This window comes from Atta colombica, unplaced genomic scaffold, assembly GCF_001594045.1.
Source record: "Atta colombica isolate Treedump-2 unplaced genomic scaffold, Acol1.0 scaffold12, whole genome shotgun sequence".
NCBI classification, from domain to species: domain Eukaryota; kingdom Metazoa; phylum Arthropoda; class Insecta; order Hymenoptera; family Formicidae; genus Atta; species Atta colombica.
In genome coordinates, this window is record NW_017259206.1 from 3,982,767 (window position 1) to 3,999,668 (window position 16,902).

The window sequence follows — 16,902 nt, forward strand, 5'->3', positions numbered from 1 at the left end:
GTGTAATTTTATATAATTATATATAATTAAATATAAAACATTTTTTCTTCCGGGTTATTAATTTTTATACTTACATTTACTAGAATATATAAATCCGAATTGAATATCTATTCAATACAAATAGCATTTATCTTGTCGTAGTAAACCAAATTGTTGCGTAATTGATGTAAATTATACGAAATCGACGAAATATATAATAGCAACAATTGTTTATTGATTTAATAAGTTTGATAAATATTTAAATTCAAAACTTTTTTTTATTTAGATTTTATTGTATATCAATAAATCATTAATAATTTTAAATAACTTCTTATTAAAAATTTGATGTTTAGATTTTTTCTTCATTTTTTCTTTATTTAGTACAAATTTATTAAATAAGTCATAAAGATTGGAACTTTAACTGAGATAATGGTTAAATATTAACTATTACTTGCTTTTACATTTTTAACATTATAAAATTATAAATATATTTTAGTGAACAATTTATTATATGCAAAAATCTCATATCGCTGTCTCTCGCGTCAGATGGATGCCAATGATTACGTGGTTTGTACTGATGGAAAGTCGAAATTGTTTTCATCGTGGTGAATTATTCCTCATCGCTTTTCGTGAAGTTTATTCGCGAAGTCTAGTTGTCTCTTCGGAGATTCTTATGCAGGATTGGAATTAATCTCGGGTTTTCTCGTTTTCTGCAGTTATTGGTAACAATTTCGTTAATGAGTCAATGATAATTGCTATATATTTTAAAGTCAAGTTATAACATTAATTTAGTGGTATATTTTAGCATATAATTTTCGCTTTCTTTGTTTTATTAAATGTTCTCCCATTAGTAATAATAATGTTAGCAATAGTACACTGTCTTAGTAACAATAGAAATTTATAGTGTTATACGATTGATATGGATATATAATTATTATTTGTTTAAATTCAAATTATTGAGTAAACAAATTTAAGTTTTATATAAATAATTTGCTTATAATTTTTCGATGATTGTTCTAACAAAAATATGGTTACGAATGTGTATATTTAAGTTATATTTTCTAACTGTTATTTTACAATCATTTTTAGGTATTGGACATCCCGCCATTGCAGAATATTTTTAATTATTAACTTGTATGTATTTTTTTATGATAAAATACATGCAGATATTATGAGGTTATGTCGAACGAATATTGATTTTTGTCGATTTTTACATAACTTTTTTTTTTAAATTCTTTATAGTTAACTATGTTATCATGATTACATGAGTTGAATTTTAAATGTGTGGGTAAATTCAAAAAATTCAAGATAAGTCCAATGGATATCCTCATATTAGCGGAATATTAATAATTGTAATTTTTGAAAAATAAAAAATTATCAAATTTTATATAATAAATTTTTCAATATAAATGTTCTTTAAAATCCCGTTATTATTGGGTTCGGCTCATCTTGAACAGTTGGTACTCGAGAAACTTTTGTACTCATACATATAAAAATATTACAATAACGCATGTATTTTATTATTATTAAATATATTCCTTCGTAATTACTATTGCTTAAGGAAATCATTCTATCCGTTTATTTTTAATAAGAGATGATTTTTAATCACGTGTGGCAGAACATATTTTTTCGAATTTTAATGTTATATTAAAAATGTGACAAAAAATAATTGTAATTATAATTGACATGCTACCAAAATTATTACTATCGCTAACTAGTCTGAAAGATTCGAGATTTACATCGCAGTCCTGTAACAAGATCATTGATATTTGACGGATTGCTTAACTTTTCTTTGCAAATGGATCTTGTAAAATTTATATCGAATCAGAATACATGAAGTTCGTTTTCCATTATGAAGATCGTTCTTCTTTGTATCGGGTACCAATTAGTATACCACGAGGTGGAGGGATTTTGATATGAAATTATTAAAATAGTTATCTTAAACGCGATGAAAGTAGTGTTATGAATATATTAATGACTTTTTGTCGCGATATTATTAAATTTTATATTCGTAAATTATTAATAAATACTTAATTAATAGTAAATAATTAATAGTAAATACGATCTAATAGTTATTAGTATTTCTTCTGTGTTTATCAATATTTCATTGTTATCGTATATATTTTCGTATAATCCCGCATTACAAAAATTTGTTAATTATGTTCTTATATTTATTTTTATTATATTTTTATTATATTTTGAACAGCATTGATAATTATATATTGTATTGTAAATAATTATTAAAATTATAATATCGAATTCTATAAAGAATAATATTTAAAAAGTTATTGCAATTTCATTAGCGAAATACAATAAAATAATTAGACATAAAAACAAAAAAATAAATTAAAGATATACTTACCTCTCAGCAAACGAGAATGAATTAAAATTGATTGAAATTTTTTTCTTATTGTTCATTCAAATGCGTATTTTAAATAACGAATACCTTTTTTTGGATTCAATTGGATTCAATTAGATTCAATTGGATGCAATTGGATTGAGAAACTACATTTCCTATTCAAAATTTTGTATTGAACAGTATTTACAATGCACAGAAAAAGCTAATATCATTTTTGAAAGGCAGAGATATGCTCCATGCAATTTCTACAAATGATTAAAAATGCATTCAGGATTGAAATGGATTCAGATTTTCAGAAATATTGATTCACGAATGTTAAAATGTTATGAATGCTTTTCAATCCTGAATGCATTTTTCTTCATTTATAGGAACTGCATGGAACTTATCTATGGAACTGTGCCTTTCAATCTAAAAATAATATTAGCTTTTTCTATGCATAATAACACAATTGTGAATACTGTTCAATTCAAAATTTTGAATAGGAAATGCAGTTTTTCAATTCAATTGCATCTAATTGAATCCAATTGAATTCAATTAAATCCAAAAAAAAGGATTTAAAATATGCATTTGGGTAGAAAAAAAATTTCAATCCATTTTACTCCATTCTCGTTTGTTGGGTTATTCTGTTTTTTTTTTAAACTAGAAAAATGGGCATTAATGTCCGTTTCCTTCAATGTAGATTGACTTTAATCTCGGTTTAACTTACTCTTCCTCTTTTTCTAACTCTCTTTAGAACTAGAAAAAGACGAAGAGTAAATTGAACCGAGATTAAAATTAATCTACATTAGCGAAAATGGACATAAGTGAAATAAACATCACGCGCATGTAAGATGAATATTTCTGATCCACAGTTTGTGAATGTAACGCAATTATACATTTCTATTTTTAAAAAAATTTTAACAGATAACAATATTATCAAGCGTGTTTTATTTGATTTTATGGACAGACGATAACCGTGCGATATTATCGGCACATAATTTAATCACTTTTTTGTCATTCGGTTGGCATTCACAAGGCACTTTTCGCCCGTTGGCTGCACTGGCCATTTCAAACCTGTTACCGTCTCGCGCATGCGCGCCCAGTGCTTCATTCGTTGGTCGGCGCTTCGCTTCTCGGCGCGGTGCACATTTCGTTCCACCGGTTTTCCACTTCCACGCTACAGTGTTACAGTCAGTGCGTCTCGCGCCGACTGAGGGAGAAGTCGGTGTTTTTCCCGGAGTGTCTCACGATACGATCCGTTATTCATTCATCGTCGGTGCCACGAGGAATACCCGCCGGTCTGTCGTGCCGAAAACGCGATTGCGAGGGGAAACTCAGGAAACGCGTTCGCGAATGCAAGAACCGCGTCAGTGTCGTCGCGTCCATCCCGCTGCCGGCAACGACAGCACGTTGTCGTCGCGAATTGCAGTGTCTAGATCATAGCGTGTGTTTCTCCGTCTCCGTCTTTCTCCGCTTCTCGTTTACATTCATCTATCCCGCTCGCAGATTTCGTTTCCGCGCGCAGGAGCAGGCAGGAGGAGGACGTCGCGTCGCCGCGAGAATGACGAGTACCATGACGATTCTGTGGATTGTCGCCGTCGCGTGGACGATCATCGTCGCGACGACGGTGAACGCCGCCGGGCTCAAGTGCGACAGTGTCAGGCCGATTTTCGAGGCACAGGGCTTCCCGCTCAGCGACATCCCGAAGGAGGCGATTTCATGTTAGTATTTTTCAGCATTTTTTTTTTTTATGAAAATCATGCGGTCTGTTTTTTATCGCTGCATTTTCTGAACCAGGACACACCGGTGTAATAAGTTGAAGTGAAACAAATGTACATTTGTTTCACTTCAATTTATTGCACCGGTTCGGAGTGCAATAATAAAAAATACATCTACATTCTCCGCGTAATCTTGTATTTGTATCCTGCGTTGCATCAAGTGCGGTGCGTTTCTTTCCTATTAAAGCAAATAATATATTGATTATCCTTGGACCCGGTTCTACAAACGTAGGCTTAACTTTAACTTGGATATAACTTACTATTTTTTTCCAATTCTGAGAAAAATGTTTAGCATTTGTAATTTTAATTGCATGGTTAAATAATTATAGTTTGGGACTTCATTTTTATAATTAAGTATTATAGTGTTAATAATAATTAATCATATATGTGATAGTTCTCTCAAACATGAAACAAATGTGCTTGAAATTAATATGGTAAGACATAAATCAAGGGATAAATGGTAAATAAAATAAATATTTTTTATTCAGTAACTGTAATTCTAATTATAGTAATTATGGTAGGAATTTAATACTGGAAGGTAGTGATTAATTTATTTTGAGTATTAATAGCACTCAACAATGGTACTTTTAATTATTATTTTGAGTTTATTAAAAATAAACAGTAGTGCTTTCTATATTCAAAATAAGTAATTAAAAGCATTTTTACACGAAGCAGCTTCTTCTAGGAAAGTTGTAAAGACGTCCAGAGGACATCCTCTTACATTTCATCTATAACAATTGTTCAGCGCTTTTAAGTCTAATTTGGAATATAAGTACTTTTTGCTTCTTATTTCTTGCTTTTTATTTCTTTTCCTCTTCTTATAAGGATTCAAGAGAAGTCATAAAGAAGACATTTTATCTACAATAATTGTTATTCAGTACCTTTGAGTTTAATTTACAATATGCTCTTTTTCTGTTTCTTGCTTTTTACCTCTTATTCTTTTCTCCCTTTGCGGCTGTTTTGTCGGCAAATGTTTCTTATTTCTTTATCAACTTTTATCTCGGACGACAGAAAACGAAGAAGCAAGATAAGAGGTAAAAAGTACGATAAAGCAAAAAGTAGGAAGCAAAAAGTATTGTAGATTAGCATACAAATACTTTTTAAAAGCAATGAATAGTGTTTAACACTCAAAATAAATAATCATTATCTTACAACGTCAACTCGACCTTCGGTTAAAGCATTGAGTAACAATCCACTGATCTAATTACATATTAATCACTTATTTTGAATATCAAAAGCTCTCTCGCATTCCATACAGTACAGAAGTTTGGAACAACGTTTACAATAGTCACTTTCAGCAAAATGTTTATTTTACAACTGTTTACTGTTTAATTTATAACGTGAAATTATACCCAATTTGAGTCCTTTTTAATCATTTCTATGAGTCGCCACTATTTCTGCTTAATATGTCGTAAATTTAATTAAAACAAGTCCAGTTAAATAATTTAACTCAAAAAAATGCAATAAATTTGACTCAAATTTATTTTATTATTATTTATTAAATGTATACGTTAATAGACGTTGCTTTTGAAACTAACCATAGAAATGGATTGACTTTGGCACACATGGAAGTAAAAAAAAATAATAAAATATTATTTAACTCGAGAGATTGAGTTGACAATACTCCTTTGATATTTAACAATATTGGAAGTTTTCTTTGTGCTAATTGGATTATACTTTTAAATCCAGAAGAACAGTCTATCTCAGCGAAGAAAACTTCCAACAGTTACAAACTGCACATTCTAATGAACTCGGCCAACGTTATCGCTATATTGCTGGAACGTTATAATGTTAAAATATTGCTGGTTGTTAAAATATTGCTGGAATAATCTATGTTATACAAGATTTTAAATACTCAAAATAATTATAATAATTAATCATTATATTTCAGTATTAAATTGTCTAATATTAAATTTCTGTAAGAGTCAGAAATCAGATCAAAAGAGGCGAGGAAGAGAAGAATTTATTGTTTACAAAAAGTGGAATTTCCGTTAGTTAGAATTTCTGATAGCAAAAGATCTCATTCGATCCCGATCTTCGCATAGAAACTGCACAGCCGTATTTAGCTTAATGTACAGGATGTGAATGAAAGATGCATTTAGGGGACTGATTCGTTTAGCGATGCTCCTTATGATCGGAGCTCGTAAAACGACGAACTCTTGATATCCGCAGTTAACGAATTCACGTCAGTCTTAATTCACTCTCTGAAAGATGAGATCGTATTTTATATATTAAGCGCATATTAAACTTTTCGGATGAGTTCGGATGAGTTATGCAGACGTTCTTACACTTTGATCGATTCAAACCTGATTTATCGATGTAGATCTTACGTTATTAGGTCATATTATCTTATTATCGGCGATCACAATTTTGATCTAGTTTTATAATAGAATTATTAACGAGATGTGTCAATCTTAGATTTTTGAATTCATAGGTCGATTGCGAGTTTTAAATAGTTTGAATTAATTAATTACGGGAATAGTCACTTGATTCTTTTTTTAAGTAAACGGTTATCTGGGATTTTTATACCCCAATGAAAAATCACTATTATTATAACAACAGTTGGATGTTATTGATTGTCATTGCTAATTATTAAAGGAACATAAAGCCAAATGCAAGATCAGAAAGTCTTATCTTTTTATGATTGATTGATTTTCCGATTGTTTGATTTATTTAGTTTTTAAGAACATTATATGGATATTAAATTTATTTATAATTTTCTAAAAAAAGTAAATAGAAATCAGTATACGAAATAAGTACATTAAATAGCTGAATATAACAGTATTTAAAAAACAAAGATTAATTAATATAATTTCTTATTACGGGTTTTCGATGGAATGCACATTTATTTAGATTCGTAAAGAATAATATAATTTGATTATAAATTAAAATTAGAGAATAAATCAATTAATAGAAATAATCTTATTTTCGATAAAAACGGATTTTAAAACGAGTAAACTGAAGCTGAAATTAATAATCAGATTGATTCATTTTAATAGTGAAATTATAATAAGCATCTGAAAAATCTTTTATAAATAATTATTTATTGCCAAAAATGTTAATACTTCAGTCAAAATATGAATTTGGAACTTTCGACTTTCGTAAAAAAGAATTATTAAAAAGGAATTAAAATATATTAAGTAATAACATTTTAATGCTAATCTAGCATTTTACAACAATTTAAATTTTATTGCCGCTGGAATATAAAAACAGCTCAGATGACTATTCTCGGGTTAAAGCGGTCGTCTCGACAAGATATCGGAGAAGTTTCTAAAAAACGCTCTGAAATCAAGCGAAACCTTTATATAGAAAATATATTATTTCTCGCGAATTTCTTTATCGCTGTAGACTTTCTTTATCGCGTAGCGCGGGGCGATAAAAATGGGTGTCGCGCTAACCGTGGAAATTGAGAGCTGCTCGTAATGTGATACACGACGCGCCCCTGCAATTCGTTATCCCGCAAAAATAACCGTGGCGATACGTAGAGCAGCCGTGCATCGTAAAGGGGAAGAAAAAAAGAGAGTCGGCGACTGCTTTTAAGACTTCTCAGAATCCGGTTTGCGCGAACACGAGGGAGTTTTCTGGTGAGGCTCGCTCTTTCTCTTTCGCTGACCGGAGCGAAATTGATTCCAGTTCTTCCTCGATTCGTCCCGAAAATTCGATTTTAATTACGAGGTCGACGCGTGATGATTGGGATATCAAAGTTGAATTTATTCACTGGAACGAGCGGCTGAACGTTCGTCTGTTATATCAAATGGGTTTGGCTTTTCGATGACTGTGAAATCCTCGCCGAATGCGATTGGCCGATCGCAAGATGAACGCCGAATTATTTTAATTTCTTTTTCTTTCCCTATCCGCACAAATTTTGTGTCGATAACTCACATGGAAGTATCGAATTCCGATTTTCTATATAAATTTTCTAATTATAATAATCTGAATAAATTGTAATATACCGACTGGATGGAGAGAGCCTAACAGGAAACTATAAATTGTGTACAATTATAGCCATCTGATCTTAAAATATTTCACAAGATTAATTCGACTCTTTTCGATAATAAATCTTTAGCGAAAATTATTAAATTGCATTTTTCGACAATGATGAGAATAATAGATCAGTTATTGGGTTCAAAACCTTATGTTTCAATTAGGAGATTGAAGGCTATATATATATATTGAAAAACAAACTAAATTTTAATAAATATTTGTTTGAATATTTTTAAGTAAATATTTACTAAATATGTTTATTTGCTACAAGAACTATATTAATTTGAAAAAATTAAATAATTAGAAAAGTAAGAAAACATGAGCAATATTTATTAGATGTTTAAAAATAAACTACTTTATTACAATATACATTAAAAATAATAAACTTTATTTTTTTTTTAAGTTTATTTTTAAACATCCAATAAATATTGCTCGTATTTTTTGATCTTTCTAATTATTAATTTTTGCTTAGAAATCTCGAGTTAGAAAATTTACATATTTTAATTATTAATTTGATTTAACTCATTTTTTATTGAGTAAATATTTATTTATTATAAGTAAATGTTTACTTATAATCAATACTATTCAAAGAAACGTGTATTAAAATTTTTTCAGTGTATACATAATTATTGAATTATCGTGTTGTCCAGATACACCGAATTATATCAGTATTATATCAGTATTAAGTTTCACGACATTTAAAAGCATTTAAAAAAAATATTCACATCCTATTGCTTGTACGTCGAGTTTCGCGATCGATGATTGCGATCACGCCTTACAAACGCAATTCAATCGTAGGAAGTTTACTAGGGAGCGCATATATCGTGCGTCATTGAATAGGAAGGATAGACATTAGATAGATAATGATAGGCTTCTATTGGCTGGCCGGTCAGTAATTACGGCATACGTAGACCATTGAACGTTATCTTTGATGCAGCACCCCTCATTTTTTTTTCGAAATCGGCAATTATCGAGTGCCAGTTGTTGAGCCATTGGAAAATTTTTTCAATGGAGGACTTTAAACTCGATCTATAAAAAGATGGATCTATAATGAAACGAGGAAGATCTTCGAAATTATTTTCTTATAATGGTCTCATAACGAAAAAGGACTTCGCTGCTTTTAAACTTTCGAATTTTCACGAAAATGACGTGGATCTCTTTAAGAATTATTCCACACGTTATATTCACATGTTATATTGAAATAAAAGAACCATTTTGCAATATCAAATTATGCAAGATAAGTGAAAAATAAGGAATTAAATTTAAATATCGCTAAATTTAGTTGTGAAATAATTTATATAGAAATAATTTAATATTTGAAAATCTGTTTAAAAGTTTAAAAGTCTTATAATTATATATTGAAAGAATGAATTTGTTGAAAAATCTAAAATTTTGTTGGTTTTAGATCTGAAAATAATTTTGTTATTTATAGAAACTCTAACTGGTTGCTAAAATATCAAAATTTTTGACAGTATTGTTTGACAGCATTATTTTTTTAGTTTCTAATATAATTATTTTGTTGATAGTTCAAATTATTTTCAGATTCAGCAAAATTTAAAATCTGAGCAAAATATTGGTTTTCTCTGCTTATGATATTATATTATATCTTTAAATTCAGAATGATGCTAATTAGCTCTCTCGGTTCGTTGATATTCGAAAATCTTGATGAATTCTCGGTGATTTAAAATACAGCGCTTTCAGGGGGGAGAAGAACAAATTACTTTAAAGGGGAGGAAATGTATTGTGTAGGGGACGAAGAGCGTTAGGACATAAAAGCTGCAGCAAAATCAAGCAGAATGGAAGATGCGCCATTAGTGAAGCTTTTTCTTTTATCAACTTTACTTTTCACTCTAGTCCACATTTTCAGGGTTTACCACCGACAACTGTCTCAAAGCTTATGCTCTTTCAACTTATTTACATCCCACCACATAATGATTAAAGTTTTCTCTACAATTGGATCATCTACAATTTTTGCGATCACGAGAGAGTCGCAATCTTTTTTTCAATTTGCATAAAATCTTCCGAATGTTTTTTTTTACACTTTTTAGTAATAATTTCCAAGTTTTTCTTATTTCAAGTTTTGAATAACAAATCACATTAATTATATTGTAAAATTTTAGTATCTTAGTATTTTTATTATCCATATTTTTAGTTCCATAATTTTAGTTTTTTTTATCCATATCTCGTAAACATTTCGCTATATATAAATAGTGAAGTTTCTTGTTGAAAAAATTTAAATGATAAGATTGAAAAATTTAGATAAATTTTTTTCTTCATATATAGTATCCACATCATTCGCGCTATTGAAGAATTACAATAAAAAAAAAAAAAAACGTTACTTTTGTGTGTTTTTTATCATGCAAAATAAATATCGTTGAGACGAGAATGGATTGAAGGGTAAGAGAAGCACCAGCGTGTATAGAACGTCATAATCATAAATTCCAGCAATCCGCGTGGAATCGCAATTTATTTCGCGAACTTCGGCGAGCTGATTTGCGAGGACCGCGACGTGACCGCCAGTGGATTTATGGCCGATGAATTATGCTCTTTGTTCGTTTAGGGGTGGAGAGAACTTCTTCAATGGAGTCCGAACGGTCAGAAGAAACGAATAAAATTCCAAAGGACATTCTTGCGTTAAAAATCGATGATGCCGCGGCCGTGAATTACGTTTCCTTGTGCTCGTTGATGTATGATTTTCTCTCAACGTATCTCAGGTTCTTTCGCGACAATGGTGCGTAATTGCTTGTTAGTTACTTGAACATTCTCGGTTATTGAATCACAGATTAAGATTCTCTGCCAAAGTAAAGGCCACTTGGAATTATCTGAAGAACAGTCTCTTGTTATTTATCGTACCAATATTGACTCACATTTTTTTATCTTTACATAATCAACACTTTTTTCTATCCAAATAACAATTTAATTAATAGACTAGTAGATAAATTATTTTTTTTGAAACTTGTAACATAATTTTTCATTTAAAATATCATAAAATGTGTTAAAAAATTTATTTTTGGAACTTTGTGGGAATACAAAGTTCCTGTTTAATATCTTAATATTAAATGAAATCTTTCTAAGATATTCAACGTCGGTGAATAGCAAGATCATTTTCCGCTGCGTTTAACACGTTGATCGTCTGCGGGACAGGCAGTAGAAAAAAACAAAACAAAACAATAGTGTTAACTTCGTACATCCCTCTCGCGGCTTCATTAGCACGTTTTGTGTACGGCGAATTCGTTTTAATTTATGGACCTTTAGAACTCGCGGTGAGGTGTTAATGGCTGCGGCCAATGACAAGCCATTCGGCTTTTATGTATGTACTCGCTCGTTTACCGGCGGTGCACAGTGGAAAATCTCTGTATTTGCAAAGACGCAGGTATTCGCGTCGCGTTACTCGCGAAATCCGCGACTCCGCTATCTGTGTCGCAATCAAACACGTTTATCAGTCCCGAGAGAATGCCAGCGTATCTGTTCGCACGAGCGGAAGATAAGCGGCGTTTACGCATAGCCAGCATTACTGTACACTGCGTGATATCAGTCCTGCGTAGGCAAGCGAAAATATTTTTATGATTGCGTGTGCATGGAGATCGTATTTAGTTTTATATATTAGTTATGTGTTACGTAATTATTAAGCAATCATGTGGTTTCGAAACTGTTTGAAAAATCGGGAAAGCCTATATTTATCAGTTGTATGTAGACAAGAAATATTTTTACAGTTGCGTGCAGATATTTAATTTAACATATTAATTTTGTGATTATTGTGCACTGAGAAAAAATACTTTAGAAATTATTTGTGAATATAAGGTTTATTTTAAAATAAATCTCTTATTTAAAAATATGCGAAATAGATTTTTATCTTTAGCAAATGAACCATCTATTTTATTTTTAAATAAGAAAAATGAGAGATGTATTCCACATCACAGCCACATTTTTAATAACTAATGTTAATATCGAAGATAAGATCACAAGTAATATTTGCTTTTAAATATTTCGACTTTTTCCTCAGTGTAATAAAAATGCCTTTATATATATTTTTTAGTTTATCATAAAAATAATACAGTACTGTATAAAAAAATGGATTTACATATTTAAATGTGTAATATAGTGTTATGTTTACACGTAAAACTAAATCATATGAAGATACTTATTTCATTCATTTACAGTGCGGTTTTGAATCGTTTAAATCGGGAAGTTTAGCCAATAGTGAGAAGAAAAATTGAAATATTTACAATCAAATCTTATATATTATGTTTTTCTTCGATATTTATTGGTTATAAAATAATTTAACCGTGATAACAAAATACGTATATTAATTGTACAAAAATAAAATAGATGGTTTATTTGCTAGGAATAAAATTTTATTTTGCCATATTCAAATAAAGATTTATATAATTGAAATAAATAAAAATAAAAATTTCACAAATAAATTTTTGAATATTTTTTTTAAATATTTTTTTCTCAGCGAAGTAATGTCACGGTACATTTAATATCCAAACATTAATGCGTTGATTATAAGAAGCACGTCCACGTAGCGAACATTAAGAGGTTTATGACGGTCAAATATATTTGATTTACATTATTAATATGCTATAACTTTGTAAATGCAGTTAATTTATTCTATGCTCGCCGCACCTTCTCAAATTCGCTACTGTGAAGAAGAACCACCGTTCCGAGTGATTTATCTTCGTTATCATTCTAACTGCGTTACACAGATACGGGCACGTTTATCGGTGAGATGAAAGCAAAAGCAGCGTTGGGTTTTGTTGGATTCGCGAGGGCGAAAAAGCAGCCGAGAGGGCGAGACGCGGAGACAATCTGGGGAAGGAAAAAAGCGCCAAGGCGTCCTGTTTTATGTTTTATCGCGACAACTGTACCACACGTGCGGGTACACGCGTCCTTGTGTCACATTAATACTTCAGGAACGTATACAGTCTTATTATCTGACGATAAAATAATCAGTTTAATATAAAATATAAAGTTCAGTAATATTGCGTGATTAACATAATCGATAATGTACAATTTACAGGAAAAATTAGAGATTTTATTAAAATTTAGATTAAATGTAGATTAATTTAAATAAAAAAAAAACTTGGATTAATATAAATTTAAATTTAATAGATCGCTTTAAATTGATACAGAAAATCATTGCCTTTAAATGTAATAAACGTAACAGTTATATTTATTATACATATAAAAAACACTTTATATACAAATATTTGTAAAAAATAATAAAATAAATAAAATAAAATAACATTATTAATAATACACGGGAAATTTTAAGCTTCGTCGAAATTCAAATAATTAATAAAAAGACTGGAACTATATAATAAATTTAAATTCAATAGATTGTTTTAAATTGTTACAAAAACTACGTTGCGTTTATAAACATAATAGTTAGAAAATGCTCTATACACATAAACATACCTATTATTTTGTGCATATAAAATCGTGCGTATACTGGGCTATTATAAAAATTACAGTTACGGCACTGTTTGCGCGAATACTTGGGGTTTGGTATATTAAAGCGTAGCTATGCAGGATAATTAACGCGCTTGCTTTTCTCTCCTTTTTCTCCCCTTATCCCTCATTCTATGGCTTATTATTCGCGAACTACGGGTGGTTGATAATTAATACTTTAGATAGTGGCAAGCTTGTGTTTGACAATTAGTATTCTATTAACATCGTGCTTTACTCCTTTTTTATTGACACGCTCGTAGTTCATTCCGTTAAAGATAATTATTGGTAGAAATAATTTCGTAAATAACTTCAAAAAAAAATAACTTCAAGCAATTTCTTTGTAGAAATATTCATACTCAAGTGTACTTTAGTATAAATATTTTTTTTAATAAACACACAATATTCTTATTCTCGTTTTTGATCGAATTATATTAATGATACAAAGCCTCTATTAAAAAAGAAACATAGTTTATTTTTAATTTAGTAAAGATAATATCATAAATCTATTTAAAAAATTCTATATATAATTTTTTATAAAATATTTTTTTATTGCACGTTGTGTGTATTTATTTATATTTATATATAAATTATATTTACTCATTTTTACATTGATTATCTTTGGCTGATTAATACAATACAATATTTATAATTCCATTGATCATGCATTTTTTCTGTTGTAATCGGATAAAAAAAGTTGTAATCGGACAAAATTTTTCTGCGAGACTTTCTTCCGGTTGAAGATTTCCAAATATGTTAATGCGACCGGATACATATTACAGCACGACAATCATTAAAACTAATACGAAGCAATCATTATCTCTGTTTAACCTTCATTTTCGAAACCCTGGTCCGATGATATTCGTACCCCCATGCTAAATGCAAAGCGACGCATTAACGTGATCGTAAAAACCGTGTTTGACATGCAGTTAATACGTCGCACGTCCGGTGGTCCACAGAAACGACCGAGAATGTCGGAAGCTTTTACGACTTGACAGATTTTTTCCCAAGGTCTTGCTTCCGGAAGAAATCAATTTTTCTTTTGCGACGAATGTAATAAAAATTAAGTTCCCTCTTTGCAGAAATAGGCATATACTGTGCAATAATAATTAACATGAATCGTTGAGAAAAATCTAACTGAATACATTATATAAAAGAAACGAAGGTTTGATTAATTATATTTCGTAACACCTTCCGCATGATAATGTCGAAACAATAATTAATCATCAAATGGTTGCTCTGAAAAAAAGATGCCTAAAAATTTATTTGCCGAAAAATATATTTATTTCGCTGAAATAAATATTTATTTAAATACGGGCGAAATAAAATTTTATTTCTAGCAAATAAGCCATCTATTTTTTTTTTGCAATTAATGAGGTATATTTATATTTTTCACAGAAATAAGATATATTGGGTCGAGGAAAAAGTTTCTTCGTATTTAAAAAAAATTTTTTGCAAAAGTTTTTCATTTGTTGCGAAATTTTCGTTACAATTATATTATTCGCTAGAACAAAGTTTCAGTTTTAAGAATCTTTTTTAAATTGTGATATGATAATTTTTATCAGAATTATAAACAATCAAAGAATGCTCCTTTATTTAATTCGCGAATAACTCAGGAAATCATAAAAAATCATATTTTTCAGGAATATTTTTTAAGATTTTGTAGGAAAAGCTTTAAACTTTCACGGACACAGGTAGTCGAAAATTTTTGTAAATTTTTTTGGGTACGTAAGAGACCCTCAAAGTGAAAAGAAAGTTTTTCAGCTCTTGATTTTTTAAATATAAAAATTATCAAACTCACAGAAACTTAAAAAATATAGTAACCTTTCAAAAGTAGAGATTACAAGCTTTAAAATCCTTTTTTAAAATTTAAATTTCATTTTTGACAAAGCTATTATATATACAATTTTGAATTAACAAATACGAAGAAACTCTTTTCCCGACTCAATATTTTACAAAAATGTATATTTCGTCATCACAATCAAATTTCGTAAGTAACAGTTGCTTTGCAATATTTTGACATTTTTCTCTCAGTGTGAGATTAAAAATCGTAGTTTATATTTTATTTTATTTATTCATGAATGATTAATTCAATAAAATTTTCATAAATTCACATTTATTAACTATTTAATAATATTAGAAAAAAATTATACGTACTTTGCACGTAGTTCCTTGTAAAGAAATTTCTGCAGCTTTATCTATTTTTTTTACAGTCTCTCTTGTATTCAAAATTCTTTTCCGACAAAGTTATGCATTCGATATAAAGTTTTTCAAAAGAAAAGTACTGTCATTGCTCGGTCATTTCGCTCGTATGAATGCATCGTCCAATTTATTCTGTTATCTACGGTATCTTTTAAAAGAATGAACCTGAACGAACCCTTAGGTATATTCATTCAGTTATTTCCGGATAAACGCATAGCTATTAGGCTTTTTCCGATTTTTCTCATAGCTCTTGTCTTTCTTGTTCTGTCGGTTGAAAGAAAATGAACCGACATTGATTAAACGTGCGAGAATGTGAAAAAATGAAATCGAAGAGAAACCCCAGTTATGATATGTAAAACAATAGCATATGGATACCGATATACTCACTTTTCTTCTTTTTTAACATTAGATAAGTATCGTTTTTCCTTTCGAGAGAGAGACGCGTGCCAGATGACTCAACAAATATCATCCCTGGTCATTGTGGCGTTTTCCTTCTCTTTTTTTTTTTGCCGTTAGTCTCGATCAGGTATATCCCCGATCACAAGTTGGTCTTCCGTGATATTTTTACCCTCGGCCACCCTCAGGTCTATCTACTCCTCCTCCTCCTTCTCTTCCTCTTCTTTTGCCAGTTTTTTCCTCGGACGGTGGTATAATGAAACAGGCTTACTCGTTATATTTCCTGCAACGGTCTGCGTCTGTTTCAGTGCGTTAAGGTCGTTGAATCTCCTTTACTTTAATCATCCCTCGGGTTTCTTTGCGCTTTCGAGAGGGTGAACAGGTACTCTCGGATTAAAATATTTATCGATCGACGGCGCTGTTGAATTTCTTGAAATCGCGTCGGCATTTTTTTTGTTGCGTTTCTGTGAGCGAATATTGTAACTCGTAGATCCATTCTTCCTAGATATGCTTTGTTTCTTTATTATCTCTCCAGTTGAGTTTATTCTTGATATATACTTATTTCTTTTGCAATGCAGAAGGAAGTACAAAATCAACTCTCTTTATTCTTACGAATTACAATATTATAAAGATGATCACAAGGGATAAACCCCTCAATTGATCAAAATGTGTACACCAATGTCTATTAATAATGCTCGTTAATGCCCAAATATCCAATTTTTATGTCCACTAATACCTAGTAATAATAATTATTATTAGGATGTTAATAATGCC

General features: G+C 30.1%; 1 protein-coding gene across 1 annotated transcript in view; it reads left to right on the forward strand.

Moving 5' to 3' along the window:
* Positions 1-3,525: 3,525 nt before the first annotated feature.
* The window catches only part of LOC108694505 (glypican-6), a 178,635-nt gene continuing 165,258 nt past the window's right edge, over positions 3,526-16,902 (forward strand). The window contains exon 1 of the mRNA XM_018204062.1: positions 3,526-4,038. Within this exon, the coding sequence (XP_018059551.1) occupies positions 3,879-4,038 (160 nt within the window). The 5' untranslated portion in view covers positions 3,526-3,878. The remainder of the gene's footprint in view (positions 4,039-16,902) is intronic.